Below are 20,578 nucleotides of genomic sequence, written 5' to 3' on the forward strand. Positions count from 1 at the left end.
TGCATTTGATATGGTTACAGTTTTTCTTGTTTGCCTTAAACACATTTCTTGAAATTATGCCTCTTTTTCTCAAAACTGTAAACACAAATCCACAACTTCTCAAACATCCTTTTTTCGAAGTCAAAATGAAGCTCTCCACTCAAAACCATTCAATCTTGCTGAAAATCAAATTTGCCCTCAGACATATACAAGCCCTCAAACACACACACTACAACACAGTCTTAAACACTGGTGAGATAAATACAAAACAATACTACAAAAACTGGTTATAAGTAACCTTGCTTGTGATTCTCCCTCTCAAAAACATTTTCATATGATGAGCACAAAAGAAATAACAAATGTACATTTGAACATTTGCACACATTTTTTATTCTTTAGTGCACTGTACAGTACAACACACCAAACAACAAATTATTCTGCCTCAGGGTCCTATCTTTGGTCTGGGACAGGGCAGAGATTCTTGTTCTACACATCCATTTCCACCTACCCTCATCCCTCCACCTCCTTCTTGTGTCCTTCTGGTGTTTCTGCCATTGCTTTGTGTCATTACACCACGGTTATGCTGTCCAATCATGTGCAGGAGACGCTGGTGCCAACAGGAAGTAGCCCTGTAGTAGTATTTTATTGGTCCAAAACTGGCTTCAAATCAGCAGGGTAGCTTTATCCAGTAATATACTGTCTATGATCTCATCTCCTCCTCCAACTCCTATTGTTCCTTTTCCTTCACCTCTTACTCCTCTCCATACTGCGTCTCCTCCTCCTCCTCCTCCTCTTCTTGCTCTTCCTCCTCTCTGGTGTCCTCAACCTTTTCCTTCACCTCTTACTCCTCTCCATACTGCGTTTCCTCCTCCTCCTCCTCCTCCTCTTCTTGCTCTTCCTCCTCTCTGGTGTCCTCAACCTTTTCCTTCAGGTTTCTCTGGATCCATTGTTCCAAAACTGAGTGAACTGACTCCGGCCCTTTTATAAATCTGTTGAAGCTTCTGATTGGTGTGTTATCAATTTTGACTCTTTGTGTTTCCACCTGGGTAGCTGTGTGCTAATTGAGCTCAACCTGTGCTTATTGAGTGAACAATATCGAATGTCAGTGCTTTCTCCATGACCAATTAGAAATGGCAATTAGAAATGAAGGGATTTGTGTGTAGAGTTTAGAAAAATGGGTGTGCTTTTTGAAAAATGGAGTTATGGTTTTGAAATTTTAGTTCAAAAGCTTGGTTGTAGTGTTTAAACAATGGAGAAAAACTGTAAGGAAAATTGCTTCATATTTTCGAAAAACTGTAAAATAGCTACTTTGTATAATGTCTTCTGCCACCATACAAATGCTGCCTATGATTGGTGCCTACTCAGTAATTTGCCCAGATGGGTTAAGATCAGAACAGAAATTTAAAACAGACCTGAAAACAAAGTCAAATTGAGAAACCTGTAGGTTGCCAGCTTTCCATTCCACTTTTAGCATAAATTGCTATAATTCGCCCTGTTAAGTTTTGATGTTCGTTTTAGTTGACTGGGTTGAATAGTTCCAATAGATCCAACTTATTTTGATACATTTAAATTAGGATATTTGCCATCTTATTTTTAAACACATCTTGATGTATGGTCGCCTATCCCTGCAGTTAGCAAGTCCTTTATGTGAAAACATATGTAGGCCTAAACAATGACAGCATCCACTGGACCTCCCCTGCTGGTAACTACTTTTGAGTTTTAAAATGTATAGCAAGTTTCAGAACCTGGATTCTCCTCTTCATTAGAGCCCCAAATAGAGCCACCCCCCTCCTCTCTCTCTCTCCCTCTCCCTCCCACCCTCTCTGGGCGCAGCACCTGTATTGCTGCTGCTCGTGCGTCAGATGATGGCAACAGTCTTCAGACCTTTCTCTTTGCCGAACTGGCTGCAGATCGAGTCGACCTTGCGAAGCGACCACAGGTTCTCATCCTGCTGCCGCTTCTGCACGATCTGCGTTTATCACACTGCACCGCGCGCGAACAAACTTTTGTGTTATAAATTGGACAAGCAGCCGAGAGGAGCCCATCTCGCTCCCTTTCCGCCGCCCGCGTGATTTTCACAAAAAAACTTCCAAGAGGTACCATGCAAGTTTATTTGGCTGTGATATTCGCGTATGGTGTGTCAGGTAAGCTCAGCAACTTCTCTTTCTGACGAAACGACTTAGTTGGAGCTCAATCATTGCCTTTCAAATGCTATCGCTCACAATTTGTCAATCATATCGGCTCTGATTGCACAAATTTAATAAGACAATCGGTACACGTCAGCCTTGACGTTATCCGAGTCACTACATCTGAAATCTTCACCCATAACTAAAAGACAGACAAAAACGCGACATGCATTTAAGAGGGTTTTTATCGAACGGTATGCCACTGTATCAGTAGGACCTCTCGAAATAATTTTGCAGTTTAAACCTTGTATTTGTTTTTTTTTAAATCGCTTTATTAACGTTTTGGAGGCAATATTCCACCCACAGTAACTGCCTGAATATTGTTATCTGGAAGTGTAATAGACTGTAATCAGTACGTTCTGTTTTGAGAGCCTATCTTCAGTTACAAACCCGATTTTAACAGACAGCAGTCCTGTTTCACACTGATGTGAAGCAAACTAGGGCTGAAGATCTTGCCTTGTGCGTGAGGTTACTCAGTAGTGATGGGGATCTCCTTATGTCTTGTAGAATTCTTGCCTTTTTTATGCACTTTAAGAACCATTGCATGAGGAGTGTAACACAGCCTCCATCACTACTGTAATCTGTGAGCCTTTATCACTCACTGTCCAGTAGTTATGTGTGCATGCTGAATTAAGGGCAAGTGCAGGGTTACAGGAACTTGTTCAGCCTTGAGGAATGAATGTATCCCCGCACTGAATTCAAACTGCCAATGTTGTACTGACTAAAAAAGACAGCAGTTCTTGACTTGGGCAGAATCCCCTTAACAATAACCTGTCAGGTGAAGATATTACTTTCACTCCATAGCGCATTGGAGCTTTAATCCACTATCTGTATTTTGTCCTAATCAATCAACGTTTTGCATTTCAGCTGTAAAACAATTGACTTAATTTGCTGAGAAGGACAGTTGCTAAGCTGATCCACTGCAATGATGAAGGGTAAATAGATTAGAAAATGTTTGGTGCACTGGAATTTGATGTTTACTTTAGACATCTTCAGTGGTAATTGAATTCTTTAGCTTGGCTGTAAGACCAATTTAACTTGTGCATTGGAGTTTTGTCAGAGTTTGGCTGTAAAACAGGCAGCCTTCATCAACACATTGATACTGCTCATACACTCATGATAGTGTAAGGCACTGGTCAAGACAGGAGTTGTATGACTCTGTTTGCTTTGCTTTTATTCTTGATAGAACTATGCATCTAAGATCTGTGGAGAAAACAAAATTCTAAACCACAACTGAACACGTAAACCTTGTGAAAAATGGACGTCCTGCAGCAGGAAGCAACCAGTAAAGAATCTCTACATGTTATCACAGTCAACAATAATAGGCTACTGTTCACAAGCTCACAGAGTAATGCCCGAAACACCCTAATTCACAGTCCGTCTGCCATCAAGCTTTGTTGAGCCATCGCTGAGCATTTGTGGCTAACCGTTGCCTGTGGTTTTTGCGATGCGCCTGGCACTGCTGGCATTAGTTGGCCCTTATCAGCTTCTGTTTGGCTGACTCAGCACTGAATCAGCTGTGGAGGCAGTGAGTGAGAGAGCTATATGAGTGGCTGTTTTGCCTAGCAAATCATTGTTTCCGCCCATTTAGTGTGCTTTCTCTTTGTACTTACAATATTCCTTTTCTCTCCACAAGCAAAAGACCACTGGCTGACAGTCTAAGCAAACTTGACAGTGTCGGGTTGTTTATTTTATCGGACACATAATTCTTCTTCTTCTTCTTCTTTTATATTTAAAGAAAGACAGATAACTAGTGGTGTGAAAAAAATTAATATTTATGGCCAATCTTCTGTTCTATGAACACTTCCACGAGGACAATGAAGTGTACTAGAATCATTTGTTTTGTTTGTCTTTCCATAATGTTTGCTACAGTGCAGGACCTAAAACATGAAACCTGAACTTGCAAGTTCAGCATTTTGCTGTCTTAGGTGGACTGGATATTCATGTGCTGTATGGGAATGGTCTGCACAGTATGTTTTTAATTTGTAATATTTGTAATTTGTAGAAAAGTCCAATGCCCATTGCTGCATGATCATCCAAGACATCTCTTTTTGATTTCTAGTTTTATAACTTTATGGTCTCTTCTGCCAACTCTGACAGTGCCCACTAGCTGGTTGGGTGGTTGACAGTGGATGTCTTCATGGCAGTGTCTTTTCCTGCTTTTTGCATTGTGTATCATACAAATTAACACAATTATCTAATTAACACATTAGAGGATGCCTAGTTCTAAAAGGAATTTAATATTGCCAAGTATTTACAAGTTTAAACTCCAGGGAATGGTGATTTATTTGACATTTGTTTTAGAAAACAGAAATCTTACAACATCCTCCCATCTGGCTTGGAGACAGAATTGCCATGGATTGATGCATTAGTATGGCTCCTGCCTGGTGGGAATTTCACAGTTAAGTGCCAGCACTTAACTGTACCCTCACCATTGTAAATACGATGCATGTCTAAAGCAAAACAAAGCCAATAATGGAAGCAGATCTCTTGTGCTTTGATTGAACACTATATTTTTTGAGAATTGTTTGCTGCACATATGAGCTTTTCATAGAAACCACTGCCATCAGAATTCAATTCAATGTATTATTTCATAGGTAAATTGTGATTTATGTGACAAACGTTAAATGGTGTAACAGATTTCACTTATCTTACCTCCTCTATACTTACTTTTTCTGCTTCAGTTAGATTTTATATATTTCCCAGAATGTCTTTCAAGAGTGGGGGTAAAAAGATTTAGATTTGTTTTATAAATGACCAATGTTGTAAACCTTTAGTGATGTGCAAAACAACACAAAAAATAAAAGCATATTTGTGAATATTCTTTTTAAGAGAGAGAACTTGTGTTTCTTATTTAAAAGTATATGTTATGTGACCTCAAGTTCTTACGGAAAATGAGAACAGAAAAGTTATTTTGTTAAGCAGGACAAATATTTTCTATTAAAACTAGTAGTTATAATATGTTGTTCCACTTCCAGCATTCAGAAATATATTACTGAAGTGCTTTTATCACATAACTTTACAAGTAGTAGGTAGTGGGTAGAAAACAAAATTCCCTAAATATTCAATATCAATCTAGGTCCACTTTTTAAATGTTGTCAGAGACATTAGTAGCGGAAGTTTAGGACCGGCAGTCATGTTCTTCATGAAAAATGTAACCCATAAATGTGTTTGCATTGGCTGATGCTTTGCCATTTGTAAATGTGGATTAATTATCTGCTGTATTGCCCCAACTAATAATAAGTAAACTAAAAGTTATGTGTGAAATCTTAAGCCAGTGCATACACCGCTGTCCTTGGACACATGGGTAGTTGGGAAAAAAAGCTGAAAGTAACATAAAAAAAGTGGCACGGCTTTCTTCACTTTCTGATCTATTGTGCTTTTAGGCGTGGCTGATCACGCTGAGTGATAATTATATTTTATAATATGATAATAATAATAATATTTAATAATATGTAAATGTAATACCTACATACTTTTCATTAGCTATCCCCTGAGACATTGGTCAAAATGACTGTGGCTGCACAACATAATGGACTGTTAGAGATGCTGGAGATGATTTTCTTGTGTTTTAGCTGTAAACAGGATGTTAGGACCAGAGGTCTTGATGTGAAATTGTAAGATAGATGTGGAGTTTTTACATGATGGAAGGTTGGTTGTCTTAAAACCTGTGATTGATTGATAATTTTGCAGATAATGAAAAGTGTGTGATGTTGATGTAAAATACTCAGAAAAGCTCTTTTTATTTTTATTTTTTTTACAGATACAGTACGTCATATGGTAATACATCATAACTGAAGGCACCATTAAACCGCATAGAAAAGTTAGTTATGATTTAATGGGACCATAAACTCTCAAATTTTCTTCAGGATTTTACTTACATCTTCATTGGAAAGAGCTGTTATACAGAGAGGTCAGGCAGCAATCATACGTTTCAAGTCAGAAGCAGGTCACACAGTCTTTCAGGGCCTGACAGGATGCTAAATTTTTTATTAGCTTTGAATAAATGTTGTATAATGAACATTTATATTTATGTTGCAAAACACTGAGTCAAATTAAAAATTATTAAATCAGCAAATACTTTTACTGCACAATTCCGTCTGGTGTTTACTATAGACAGAAGATTGATACCTTCAAATTAAATTATTGATATTTTCAAATTACTAATGTTATTAACTCAAAAAACGTGTCACTAATCAGCTCTGTGTGTACTGAAGCATCCCAAGCTCTTTGTGACTGCTTCTTGATACCTCTTCTCTATGTTTGGAAGCCCAGTACACGTATATTGAATACATCACAATTATGCTTACAAAGTACTTTACAAAGATGCAGAATACATTTTAAAAACTAGGGATGGCTGGATAAGAGAGCTCTTGTTGGGACATAATGCCATGGTAAATCAATGATTTAACATGAAGATGGACTGTCAAGTCCCTTGTAGGTGTTGGGGAAAAGTATTTTCTTAATTGGGTCTCAGTGCAGGTTTGCCAGTATAGGTCAAATGTGTAATCAGCTACCTCGTCATTGGCCTGTCTGCTGTATTTTGAACCAGAGTACTCACTATGGTACATGAGTGAAAAATTAAACAAAAAAAATGAAATGAATAATTTTATCTCCCAGGCATACAGCGTGAGGTCTGTTTTTTTTCTACATTTACCACATTTGTCAGGCTGTGCCATTTGTTTTATGTCTCTATAATTTAGACTCTGTTGTTAAGTACAACAGTAGCCATACAAGACTGTTGATGAAGGAAACAAAGCAACTTAACTTGGATTGCACAAAGAACAGCTCCCTCAAGTGCTGATAGAGTCCAGTGACATGGGTTTGGATAAAAGCTTCCTTAATGAGAAGCACGGACTCCACATGTTTACTGACATCTTTGTCAAGGGCTCTCAATATGTCTCTGCTAAAAATGAGTGGCAAACATTTTGCGTTCACAATCATATTCTTGGATTTTCTGCTTTGTTTATAGCACTCAATATCACAGACGAGAAGGCATCATGCCCCCTTGGATATTTCCCCTGTGGCAACCTGACCGTGTGCCTTCCACAGCTCCTGCACTGCAACGGCATCGATGATTGTGGAAATCAAGCAGATGAGGAGAACTGTGGTGAGTCACTGTTTCTACTTGAACAAATATTAATATGACCATGTGCTGTATAACCTCAGGCACATCACATCTTTGACCTTTTTGAGAATTAATTAAGTAATGCCATACTGGAGACCAGAAAACAAAGTGATGTTTCCTTGAAAGTATGTAACTATGGTTTCACTAGCAAAGACAACATTATAAAATAAAAACATTTCTTTCTTAAAATGCCAGGTAAGGTTTGATGAATGATGACCAGGAATGAGGATGAATGAGGACCAGATGATTGAATGGGAGCTGATTGAATGGGAGCTGATGATACTATGTGTGTGGGTTTGTGGGGAAACACAAGGAGTGGGACTCAGCATGGAGGCATGTCTCATTGAGGCTTTGTGGCTGCACCTTTGGTTCCTGAAATGAGAGGGAAGGACAATAAACAGGGAAGTAAGGGGGGGAGAAGTTGCTTATTGAGTTTAATTCACTACCACAAAATGTATTTATAGCCATCAAGGCAACATGTCCTGCTAGGCATAAAAAACATGTATTTGATAAACTACACATAAAGAGAGGTAGCTTTTATACTGATGAGTATTTGAATGGGCTGGTTTGCTTCTGCACAGGTCCAGTTTTGCAAACCCATAGCTGCCCTGTACCTGCAAAGCTTAACAGACCCGACCCAGCCTGTACCAAAGAATAGATAGAAGGTTGTTGGTGTAAGCAGCGTCAGGATACTGTAAGGGCACGCAACGACCTGGTGAAATAAACAAATGATAAAATAAATAAAAAAATTTAAAACAGCATAGTAAAACATGCAGATTGTGTAATTCATGTTTTCAATGGATTATGTTCACTTGTGATTCTGTCGTTTCAGTATAACTCATTGGTTGAGGCTTGTACTCTAATACCTTCAAAGTCCTGTGTATTTTATGCACAGTGTAAAGACCTTTGTTAATTATTTAACTTATCTGCCACGGCACAAGGATTTAACATCAAATTACCTTATGTCCTTTATTATATAAATATTTTAGTCTCTTATATAATTTGGTAAAGAGGTATATATCAATTACTGCAACACTGTACATTACTTTAATTTCTATTTCTGTTTTCCTTTTGTCTCTCCCATTCATTTCACCATTCACAAATTTTACCTATAAATTAATTTTTTACCCTTTATGCAGGTTATTGAAATAACCACAACTCTCTCAAGTCACTCCTGTTCAGTATAGATACAGAATAAATCTATGAAGGATAGAGTTTCCTACCAGGTATATTAAAACGGCTGCCAAAGTAAATTTGGCGAACCATTTTAGCATTTTGCAGAGAAATATAGAGAAAGTTGTTATTTGGTCTTACATTACAAGACATGTTGGATATTTTACAAGCATGGACTAGGTAAAGCAACAGTGAACAATGAACACACAGTTGCAGATATCATTTGGTACCATGTTGGTTTCGATTGGCCACATAAACAAGCCTCCTTCACATGCCACGCACCTGCTGCTGAAAATGAAATAAAACAAAAGACTTTATAAAACATACTGCTGCAGTAGAAAGTCAGAGCAGACACATACAGGGAGAGAGAAACTGAAATAGGTGGGGCTAGACTGACTAAAAAAAAGGTGGAGAATGATGTAAAATTAAAAATTGTGAAATAAGTAATAGACATAAGCCCTGCTAATACCCCACCCCCACCCACCTGGCTGACACCATCACAGTTGCACTCATTCACTTAAAGTCATTTTGTGGGAAATAATGAATCTTGGGCAAAAATAAATCATTATGTTATTACAGGTAATGCAGCTGCGTGATTCAGGGACATGACAGAGTTATTGTTAACAAAATAAAATACAATTTCAATCCAACAAATCCTACATATTATAAATAACACTTAAAATGTATAACCTCTTCATGTTGAAGCCTCCTCAACTCTGCTGAACCGCAGTTTGTGAAAACAGGCTTATGCATGAGTGATTTCCTGAATTTATCTTGAGGAGACAATCATCAATCTTGACTCCTGTGCTGAAACAGGTGCAGCTTATAAAACAGCTGTCAAATTATAATAAATGACAGTTATGAATTCCTCTGACTTCCGTTCATTCCCCAGGCTCGATTTAGTCATCCCTCAAGAAGGATTGTGAGCTGGTGTCAGCTTTGTGTCCTGTAAGTGCAGGTGGTTTATGTAGTTATGTAAGTTAAAACCATTTCACTGCCTTTTATATTAACAGAAAAAAAGACATATTTAACAGTATGACGTCACAAATATGATATATAAATGTAAATATGATAGTACATTGCTGCTTACACAGTTACAGAAACCTTACTCAGTAGTCAACGGCCCTCTTGTCCCTCTTAGAGGTGTACTTACCTGTAATAGACTGGGAACTGTATATCACTGAGTGTTGATTGTCTAAAAACACAGTTCTTAAATCCAGTTGCAGGCAAAGCTTTAGTTACGCTCCCATGCAGAGAGGGGAAAAACACTTCACATAGTTCTTTCATCATCCTGTGGCATGAATCTTAACCTATGTAACACTCTCCAAATTAAACTCTTTACTGTCTTGTGAAAAAAGCTGCCCAGTGACAGAATTATACTGAAGCTCTTGTAGAAAAAAATAGGGGAAACATAATGAATTAGTGGATGGTGGAAGCAAATCAATGTGCTGCAGCTGGCTATAGCAAAACAGCAACAATTGTGAATGTGACAGAACAAACCTTTATAACTAAAACACGGGGGAAAGGCTGAAAGCTGCCAATGTCCTCATATTTAATGAAGGATTATAGACGTTATCTCTGACCTTGTGTTGATCTCTGCTGTTGACCTAGACATTGCAACCAAATCCTCAATATTTGCTCAGCACTCACACACCACCTGAACTTTAAAGCTGCACAACTTAATTGTTTTATATTAATAATAGAAAAAATGATTTGTGTAATGTGAAAGGGGGAATTCATTGTGATGAACCCACATATAATTATCAACCGACCCATTATTTCCCCTCATCTTTACAGAGCGGTTTAGCATCTTTCAGCCAAGCGGAAACCTCTGGGTCTGAAAAGTAAAGCCAATGTAGAAGTGCCTTAAACCTGCATTCGTTATAATAACCAGCAGGGGGCGACTCCAGTGGTTGCAAAAGGAAATCTGTTTCCACTACAAATAATTGCAAAATGACCCAGCTTCTCCCTTGATTTATAACCTCAGTAAACACTTTCCAGATCAGTTTATGATCTCAATCGTTTCAAGTCTTCTTCAATACAGCATGATACCTTGTGAGAGACAAGTCGCACGCCATGTTCATTTTGTAAGTACATTTTTGTCTTAAGCCTGTTTTTCGCAAGCCAAAATTAGCATCCTTGTTTAAACAGAGTTAATGTGAATTACAGATGCGCCTTGCTACCAAGCGAGCTAGCGCCACCAACTCATCCAGATATTATCACGTCTGGTGCCTGGTTGCAAAAACTCAAAATGGCGATGCCCAAAATGCCAAACTCGAGACTTCAAAACAGTAGTCCACAAACCAGAATCATACGGAGCTTTATTGCCAAGTAGTGTTTAACACATACAAGGAATTTGCTTTGGTGATAAGGTGCTACACGTAGACAAAAATACAGCTGACATAAATAAATGTAGAAATATATAAATATGGAATAGACAATGCAAGTTATATAAGAATAATAAAAGGAATAGAGAAAAATAATCCAACTATTTGCAGAGAAAGAAAAACGTCGCAGATGTTTACATGTGCATTATTCTGGGTTTGTGTTGTGCAGACGTGTTGCAATGGAAGACAATATTGTACATAAATATATAAATAATAATAACAATATAAAAATATACAACAACAAAGATTAACAATTAACAGCAAATATGTGTAATGTGCCTGGTACCACTTCCACTTATTTTATACGTTCAAAGCTCTCAGCTCCTAGTTTTGTTTTAGGTTCTGCAATATTACTGTTTTGATTTACTATCATCTCATCAACATCATTTTCAGACAAATGTTTTTAGGAGGGAAAAGCTCAAAAAACACACTGTAAACCATCTGTCGAGCACCAAATGGTAGACAACTAGCTGGTAAACTGCTGGAGCATTTAGCGGCTAAAGAGCCACATATTTTTCTCAGGAGTTGGGGGGTAACGAAACAGAGCTAAAAGGACAGTGAATATTGGACTTTCATATATCAGAGGGAAATAAACATGATGTAAAATGAATTCTAATGCTGCTTCATATCTACACCTCAATGTAAAAAAAAAATTAACTTCACTAGTTGATAAAAAATAAAGCAACTGCAGCTCACATTTCAGTCATACAACACATCTTACTCTAACCTTTATAGCGAAGATTAGGCACCTGTTAAGTGGAAGTTCAGTCAGTGTTGATGGTAAATATAGTCCATTGAAGAAATAAATCTCTCAGTGTGTGTTATATTGACAGAGAAAGCAGTGTTCTCCTGCTCGCGGAGCCATGCCAGCAGTGCCTACATGTATCCGGTGCATTGTGTGCGAGCTTTTGACGCCCACATCCATTCAGCAGTCCACTACAGCTGTGAGCAAGCTAGCTGCTGGTTGTTAATCAAAGTTACATACCATTGTCAAGAAACAGAATTAGGGGAGGGTGATATGGCCCTAATCTCACAATATTTCAGGGTATTTCTGTGATAAGGATATTCTTGACTATATGACAAAATACTGAAAAATATTTTTGGGTTTAGACCTCACAATAGCTGTTTCCTTGTGGAATTTTTGTCTCTCCTCGCTCTCACCCGGGCGCTTCTGCTTGGGGTGGTGAAATAAGTTTGTTGTATTTTCCTCTTTCATCATTACAGTCGTCTTGTACTTCTTACATTGTTACTATGGTTTTTTGTGCATCTGATCTTTTGTAACCAAACCACTTCTACATTACTGAAGTCGTCCCCTTTTTTGGAACTAACTTTTCTGACATGCAGCCGGTAGCAATGTTACTATCACTTTCAGCCATGCTTGTTGTTGCAGTGTGTAACGGTATCACGACACAAATATACTGTTTTGCTATTTCCTTTTTTAAGCAGCACTGGTTGCTCCCTCACAGCATGTCTGTCAAATTTCAGTTATGTTTTTGTTATAGTTTCACACAGGGAGGACATGCAAACTCCACACAGAAAGCCCGGGGCAACAGGGGTTTGAACCCACGACCTTCTTGCTGTGAGGTTACAGTGCTAACCACTGCACCACTGTGCTGTCCGGGCAGATCAAATGTCAACAAATGTTTCTTGAAATGAGTTATTGGAGATGAACAATTGTAGCTATACCTACAGGCTTTTCATATCAGCCTCTAACTCTAGACCTTTTGGATATATTACTCTTGTCAGGGGGAACACATTGCTAACCTTAAAGTTTGAAGGTCCCTGATAAAATCCTCTTGGGGCATTTAGACTGACAATCCCTTTTCAAGCTTCCCTGACCAACAAAGCCCCTAATTCCCTCTGGACAAGTGTTAAGGTTAAATGCATCAATCTCTTAAAGAATTTGAGGAATTAGGTATTTTTGCACTGCTCCTGCCAAAGCCACTGCCCCAGACTAAACATAAAAATAAAATGTTGAATTGTTTTTGACTCTATCTTTCAGGCAAACAGATTTATCAAGCTACATTTTGGAGTCTGATTGAGCCAGCAGGTTTTAGAAACAGAGAGAGCATTATTCTGTCATTATGGGCTTTTCACATATGATTTTAATGGTTTCTTGATTCCATAATTTTGGAGGTGTTTTAAAGACTTAATCAGTGCAAATTTGTCAAACGGCCTCAATCAGTCAATAAATCTTGCTGAAAATATTATGCAGCTTCATGCATGTGGTGAACATTTTAGATAGAACAGGCACAAGTGCTAGGGGTGCAAGGGGATAGTCTGATATTTGCCTTTTTGTTACCTCTCCGTTATTCAGTCTGACATGAATCATGAGTCTTGCTAGCTGTTTTTAGGAGTAAAAAAAATAAGTCAATATTAACTATTGGTTTCACACTGGAAACCAACTCTGGTCTTCTGGGTTTAAGTCCTGCGCTGACCCTTCCAACCACGCCCGACCTCTTCCCCACGCTAACAATTCTCACGCTTTACACTTTGTCACCTGACTAGAACGGCACATCAAAATATTACGCTAGAGGTACGCAACCAGCCACACCTTAGAGAGCCTTCAGTGTGCACTTTGACTGAAAAAGTAGGTGATGTAATGAGTATCTGTCCACAACAGTGAAAACAAGCTCAAAGTGAGAGAAAGATTTGCCTGGGTAACCTTCATATACACAAGAGGTAATCACAGTGGCATAATTCCTTTACAATGCAATAAAATTCAATACAGTAGCCCTGAAATTAACTTACTAAAGGTAATTCTTGAAATTGGACCCCGAGGTGTAATTCCTGGTACCAAGGATGTTGGCATATTTGCAAAGCATGCTACACTTGAAGTGTATATAGTTACTGGCCGATCTAGGCTATGGGATAGGATATAAAACCTGATACCTTGCCTCCCAATATGATTGCTTCAACAACCAGAAGGTTGACAGAAAGAGACTGTATCAGTATCGCCAATTAGTCTGACAAGGTATTGAGTCAGATGTTATCACTGCTGATGAGAGAACAGCAGTGTCTGTTTGCTACCTGCAACTTTGCAAAATAAGCTCTTAATTCACATGTAAAAACAGTCAAACTTACCTCTGTGACATTGAAATAGCTTTTATTAAAATAGCTCGTCTAATGGTGTGGAGCACATTTAAAAGCAGACCATTCTTACATTTTTGCCAACAATGATCCTCAGATTACCTAGACTCCTGTACCTAGATTCACTGTACTATTTGGCAGGCCTCCAACTGATAAATAACTGAAAGCCAAGTGATCTAGAAGTTTGTGCAGAAGCAGGAAGAGCCTGACAGTTGATGTTTAATAAAATTGTAAAAAACAATCAAATAAAATGCTGTATTATTTCTAGGTTTAAGCACTATAAACATGTGTTGCAGGAAGTTTTTTTACAACTTTATCAAATATCTTTTTTAGTAACATCAGTGGAAACAAAAATGAAGCAGATTCTCATAGTGTGTAATAGTGGTGAAAATCTGTGTATGCATGTGTTTTAAGGGATGTAGGTGGTGATCATGTCCTTGGTTTGATGACTATGAAAGAGAATAAACAAGTTTCACGAAAGGAGATGAGAGAGGAAAAATCTCTAAGTGGTTTATTGAATTCAGAGTGATCACCAAATAAAACTTGTGATTGGCAAAAGTCATCACGATCGCTTGATTATTGCTAATGGCAATTTCTCTGTACAAGAGCAATTCCTTGTACTGCATTTTGTTTTTGTTGCGCATGAACCATTCAACCGTTATTTTTGTTATGTAGTTACAGAGCTTTGCATTGCACAGGTTGTGCTCTGTAAGTTAAAAACATGTTACAGTTCTATTGTTGACCATGTAACTTTACAGTATTATTTAGTTAACTTTACACTGGGTTTGAAACTCAACCGGGTTTGTTGACTTACAGTAGTTTATAAGCTGTCATTAATTGTAGACGCATTGTACAGTAGGCTACATGGTTGTGCTCTGTAAGTTAAAAACAGACAGATTTATTGTTGATTATGCAACATCACAGTTTTATTGACTTACAGTTTTTAATAAGCTGTCATTAATTGCATTGCACATTACATGGTTGTGCTCTCACTACTCCTTATAGCTATGAAGTTTTATTAGCAATCTGGATTGAACGCAGCAGGTGATACAACATTCGTAAAAACCACAAGAGACTTGAGACTTGACTTGGACTCTAGCTCAGAGACTTGAGACTTGACTTGGACTCTAGCTCAAAGACTTGAGACTTGACCTGGACTCTAGCTCAAAGACTTGTGAGCATCTCTGACACTTACAAACTATGCTAATATAGTTGTGGCTAGCAGGCATACAAGATTTTATCATGGCTGCAACATCGGGGGCAAGGCAAGGCAAGTTTATTTGTATAGCACATTTCAACAACAAGGTAATTCAAAGTGCTTTACATAAAACATAAAAGCAACAGGGAAATATAAAAAAGTTTAAAAGCAACATAGGGAAATTGAAAAAATACACATTAAAATATAATAAAAGTTACAGTGCAGTGTACAGTCAGGGTTAAAAGAGTTAAATGGAAAATAAAAACAGGCTGAGGGGTTGAGCAAATAATTTTTTTGGTCTTAGTGAGGACTCGAGCAGCAGCGTTCTGAATCAGCTGCAGCTGTCTGATGGATTTCTTAGGGAGCCCTGTAAGGACACTGTTACAGTAGTTGAGTCAACTGAAGATAAATGCATGGATAAGTTTTTCCAGGTCTTGCTGAGACATAAGTCCTTTAATCCTTGATATATTCTTCAGGTGATAGTAGGCTGACTTTGTAATTGTCTTAATGTGGCTCCTCAAAGTCAGAACTGAGTCCATGACTACACCAAGATTTGTGGCTTGATTTGTGGTTCTTAACATTACAGATTGAAGTCGAGCACTGACTTTCAATCGTTCCTCCCTGGCTCCAAAAACAAAAACTTCAGTTTTATATTTGTTTAATTGGAGAAAATTCTGGCACATCCAATCATTGACCTGCTCAATACAGTTACTCAGCACCCGTATGGGATCATAGTCCCCTGGTGAAATGGTTATGTAAATCTGTGTGTCATCTGCATAATTATGCAAACACATTTTGTTGTTTTTCATAATCTGAGCCAGTGGAAGCATGTAAATGTTAAACAAAAGAGGCCCCAGAATGGAGCCTTGGGGAACTCCACATGTCATTTTTGTCAGCTCAGATGTGTAATAACCTATAGACACAAAGTAGTCCCTGTCCTTTAAGTAGGATTCAAACCAGTTTAGTACTGTGCCAGAAAGTCCAACCCAGTTTTCAAGTCTGTCTAGTAATATGTTGTGGTCGACCGTGTCGAATGCAGCACTGAGATCCAATAATACTAGAACTGAAATTCTGCCACTGTCAGTGTTTAAATGGATGTCATTGAAGACCTTGACAAGAGCCTTCTCAGTGCTGTGGTGTGGTCGAAAACCTAAATGGAAGACATCAAAACAGTTATTTAGTGCCAAGAAAGCACTAAGCTGTTGAAAAACAGCTTTTTTAATGATTTTACTTAAAAATGGGAGATTTGATATGGGCCTATAACTGCTCATTAGTGAACTGTCCAGATTGCTCTTAGTAGTTTGTGAGTTATTAAGGAAAATGTAAGAAATGTTACAATTGCCCCGGTCTCCCCTATTAATTTGTTCCGAGCAAAATTGTAATCAAAACATTTAAATATAGCCTAAATGTTGTTGGTCAGCGTCTAGTCAATGTACTTGCCACACAAACGGTAACAGTCTGCCGCAAAGTAGTGAGAGAATACCAGGACACACCTGACCGTGACACAGACACCTGTCGCTCTCTTTGCTGTCTCTGTCCCCCTCGCTCAGAGACACTTTGCTCTGTTTGACTGTCACTCTGCTCCAGGATGCTTAATTCCCTCTGAAGTGGCTGTGAGCTGCACTTTATCAGAGGTGTTGAAGTGAACATGTGTGTGGATGTGTGGTGATATTTCTGTCTGATCACAATTGTTTTCAGTTTCGGTTTTCTACCTCTGATGAAGAGCAGTGAGCTCGTCCCATCCAGTACAGTCCCAGACGGGCTCTGGGGCTATCAGACGGTCTAAATGGTAGCTTTACTACCATATCAGCAGAGCAATAACGCTGGGTAATGCACAGCAGTAGGGCAGGTAGATTTTGTTAAAATATAATGACTTCATTCTCATATCTCGTAATATTATATCTCAAATTGTCATTCTGCAAATGTCAGAGAACACAGATATGTGGGAGAGATTTTTAATGCGCAGAAAGTTTTAAACATGAGCAGAAAAGCTGCTGAAACACAGGAGCTATTAAGGTGCACGGGTTTATAACTGAATTAAAATTAATTCATTTATCACTGAAGTGAAAAGGTGCAATGTGCACATTTAAAGACTTTAGGTTACTTCAGGAGAAACATATTTGACAGCAATACAGAATGCCTGAGAGCCTTACAGCACTATATTACACTTTATTTTTATTTTTTGAATAGTCACCTGAATTTTGTGTTTCCTTTTATAAAGACATTTCTTCAATGAATTGGTGCAATAAAATTCACCAAAATGGGGGAAATCTTTTTTATTATTATTATCAGTAGTAATATAAAAAAATCATTATAAATGTATTTAATGGCCTATGATACTTAACAATTAAAATGTAGCTCAGTCATTTATAGGGTTCAGTTTGACAAATGGCATAACAAGGGAGCAGTTTTTGAGGGTTGATACAAGTATGTCTCCAGAATGCAGGAAATTAAGTGTTTAATGTTTATAATCTCCCACAGACCCCCCTATCAACTACTTTGTCAATAAATGTTTTTCCCAAATACTAAGCCTATTAAAATATATTGTTGTCTTGTTGTCATGGCTCCACCATTTGTGCAGTGTCAAGTCTCATGGGCTACGAGTTTTGTCAAACCCCTAATCTAAGCCCTTAAAAGTAAGGATGGTGTATTGGTGAAGGATGTCCGACCGATTTTGGTAGGCTGCCTGGGCCAAAAATGCCAGGGCCGATTTTTTTGTCCCAGTCCAGCCCCGCATGTCCCCTCTCAGTTCTGACGTACCGACTGGAGTAAAAGCCGCTCGCAGATATATTGAAAATACGTTTAACACTCTAGTTTAACCGCTCATTAAAGTTAGCGCTCCTCTACTGATAAACATGGCATTAGCCAGCTTTGTGGCAAATTTAGCAACGGGGAGCGTCAACTTCTGAAAGTGATGTTCAAGAATATTTAGAAGTAATGAATTATAGGGAAATGAATGACAATCAATTTTGTCAGCAGCGTAACCACCACTCACCTACCGTTACCATAAGATTAAACACACTGCTGTGAGCCTGGAGAAGGAAGTGAAAAACAGGATGGTTAGGGTGTATGGTATGGTAAGAGGAAGCAATGAGTGCTATTTTATTATTATTTAAGTTATGTAATTGATGTGACAAATGACTAACTCACTGAGAACACAAGTGTAAGAGCTAACAGGTGCTACTCTCCGTGGGTCCGGTAGACTGCGGTCAGCTGATGTTGTGTTCTGTGATGCTGCAGTGTTATTAACAGAGGAGCTGCAAAGTGCCCTCTGGTGAGCAGACTATGCAACACTCATGACACGAGGGAACGATCCGACTCTCTTATTTCTCTTTTTAATAGTCATATACGGAACAAAATTAGAAATGCACTTTAGTTTTTGCCCCCATTCATCATGAGCTGAACTCAAAGATTTAAAGACTTTCTCCTATTTCTCTCAAATATTGTTCAGAAATCTGTCAAAATCTGTGTTAGTGAGCACTTCTCCTTTGCCGAAATAATCCATCCACCTCACAGGTATGGCATATCAAGATGCTGATCAGACAGCATGGGTATTGCACGGGTGTGCCTTAGGCTGACCACAATAAAAGGCCACTCGAAAATGTGCAGTTCCATCACCGGCCTGACAACCGCAGACCAAGTGTAACCACACCAGTCCAGGACCTCCACATCCAACATCGTCTGAGACCAGCCACCAGGACAGCTGCTGCCACAATCGATTTGCATAACCAAAGAATTTCTGCACAAACTGTCAGGAACCGTCTCAGGGATGCTCATCTGCATACTCGTCGTCCTCATCGGGGTCTCAACAAGTGGCTCTGTCGATTTCCAAGTTTATTTTAACTTGCTTTGTGGAACAGATTTCCATAAAAGAACATTTCCTTGATTTGTTTAAATAAGCCTAACTTAACCTTATGAAGTACTGTATCCTTTACAGGTGGCTTTATCCTGTGTTTTTTTGTAGGAAAATACCAAGAAATATAAGTCAAAATGTTATGCATAAAATATCCATAGATGGCTACCAGGCACAGCAAACTGCAAAATTCTGCAACCGTCCGTCACTGTCACTTCTCGCGGAAAACCTGTCCTGCACATCCTCCCCACCATGTGTGGAACCATAATAATTGACTGACTTTGGCTAACTCTTTCTCTCTGCCCTCCTGACCTTCTCAGACTGACAATCTGTGCGCAGAGTGACAACCGATTGTTTGGCTTTTCGTCAATGCGGCTTTCACTGCGCTGACATATGTGAGAGCCACACTGAGAGAAAGTGTCTTGGTGCTGAACAGCTCTTGCCTCTCATGCACAGTTTCCATCTCCTTTTTTCTTTTTAGCAACCTACCAGATGGCTTGCTGGTGCTTGTTAGCAAGGTGAAGAGAGGTGAAAAAAGTTGTCACTGGTTACATTTTTGCCTTTTCTCATTCAAGGATTCATCAAACATTGCATCAGTCTCTTGTGTGTTTTTGGCATTAGATTGGTGTAATCTTTCACACGACTGTGGTCTCTTACTCTGCTGCCAGCCAAAACTTCTTTCCAAATGATCAGGTTTGTGTGGGTTACCATAATTTAAAGGGTAGCAGCTGCTCAATCACTGTGACATCAGGGTGGTTGGAGGAAATTATTTGCAGGACAATTTTTTATCCCTTAGCATGTACATCAGTGCAGTTTTTGTTTTGATTAATGTGCAGGCCTAGAGCTTTTATTTACAGAGAGAGGATAAATAATTTGTCTGAACCTCTTTCTTTCCATCATCACGCAGAAAATAAAGACCCCATTACTCCTCTGAGAAACTCTACAAATCGCACGTTCCTGCTTGAAAATAGATCAGAATAGAGGTTAAAGTTTTCAGCTTTAGTTCTTTCATGGTCCAACTGTTGCCTCCAATTTGTTGGTTGGTTTCAGCAGCAGTGCAGTTTCAGATGAGCTGTAGCATGATCAGTGAACTATTTACAACATTTTACTTTACCTGAACATCCTTTCCTTTCTTCACTTGCATTGGCACAGTTGGTTCCAAAAGATAAGATGGATATTCCTGGTTCATCAACATTTGAAGGTGGGAGCAATAGGACAGAGAGGATGAACTGTTACAGAGATATCAACTCAAATGGATCAGCTAAATACTGTGTGACCAGTAGTGGTCTGGCCATCTGGAGCTGGGACAATTCCCAGTGGGCTGGCCAACACCCCCCCCCCCGTTTGTTTATGTTTAGATTTTTAGATTTAGAAATCCAGGATAACAGAAAAACCTTAGCTTGACCTAGTGTGATAAGTGCATCCTGGCTTTATCAGTTTCATAAAGGCCAAACCAGGCTCAGTAGGAGCGACTATGTCAAGCCAGGTGTAAGTAATTCAGATAAATGGGCATCAACAGCTTTCTTCACGAGACCACACTGTCGATCACAGATTTATTGATGCTGAAATGGAAAAGACGTGTGC

At 38.7% G+C, this 20,578-nt stretch overlaps 1 protein-coding gene across 1 annotated transcript in view; it reads left to right on the forward strand.

The window, feature by feature from the left end:
- The first annotated feature begins 1,870 nt into the window (after positions 1-1,870).
- Positions 1,871-20,578, forward strand: part of rxfp1 (relaxin family peptide receptor 1) — an 82,393-nt gene continuing 63,685 nt past the window's right edge. Inside the window, exons 1-2 of the mRNA XM_046031601.1 lie at positions 1,871-2,123; positions 7,138-7,275. Coding sequence (XP_045887557.1) covers positions 2,081-2,123; positions 7,138-7,275 — 181 coding nt within the window. The 5' untranslated portion in view covers positions 1,871-2,080. The remainder of the gene's footprint in view (positions 2,124-7,137; positions 7,276-20,578) is intronic.

This window comes from Micropterus dolomieu, linkage group LG19, assembly GCF_021292245.1.
Source record: "Micropterus dolomieu isolate WLL.071019.BEF.003 ecotype Adirondacks linkage group LG19, ASM2129224v1, whole genome shotgun sequence".
Taxonomy (NCBI): domain Eukaryota; kingdom Metazoa; phylum Chordata; class Actinopteri; order Centrarchiformes; family Centrarchidae; genus Micropterus; species Micropterus dolomieu.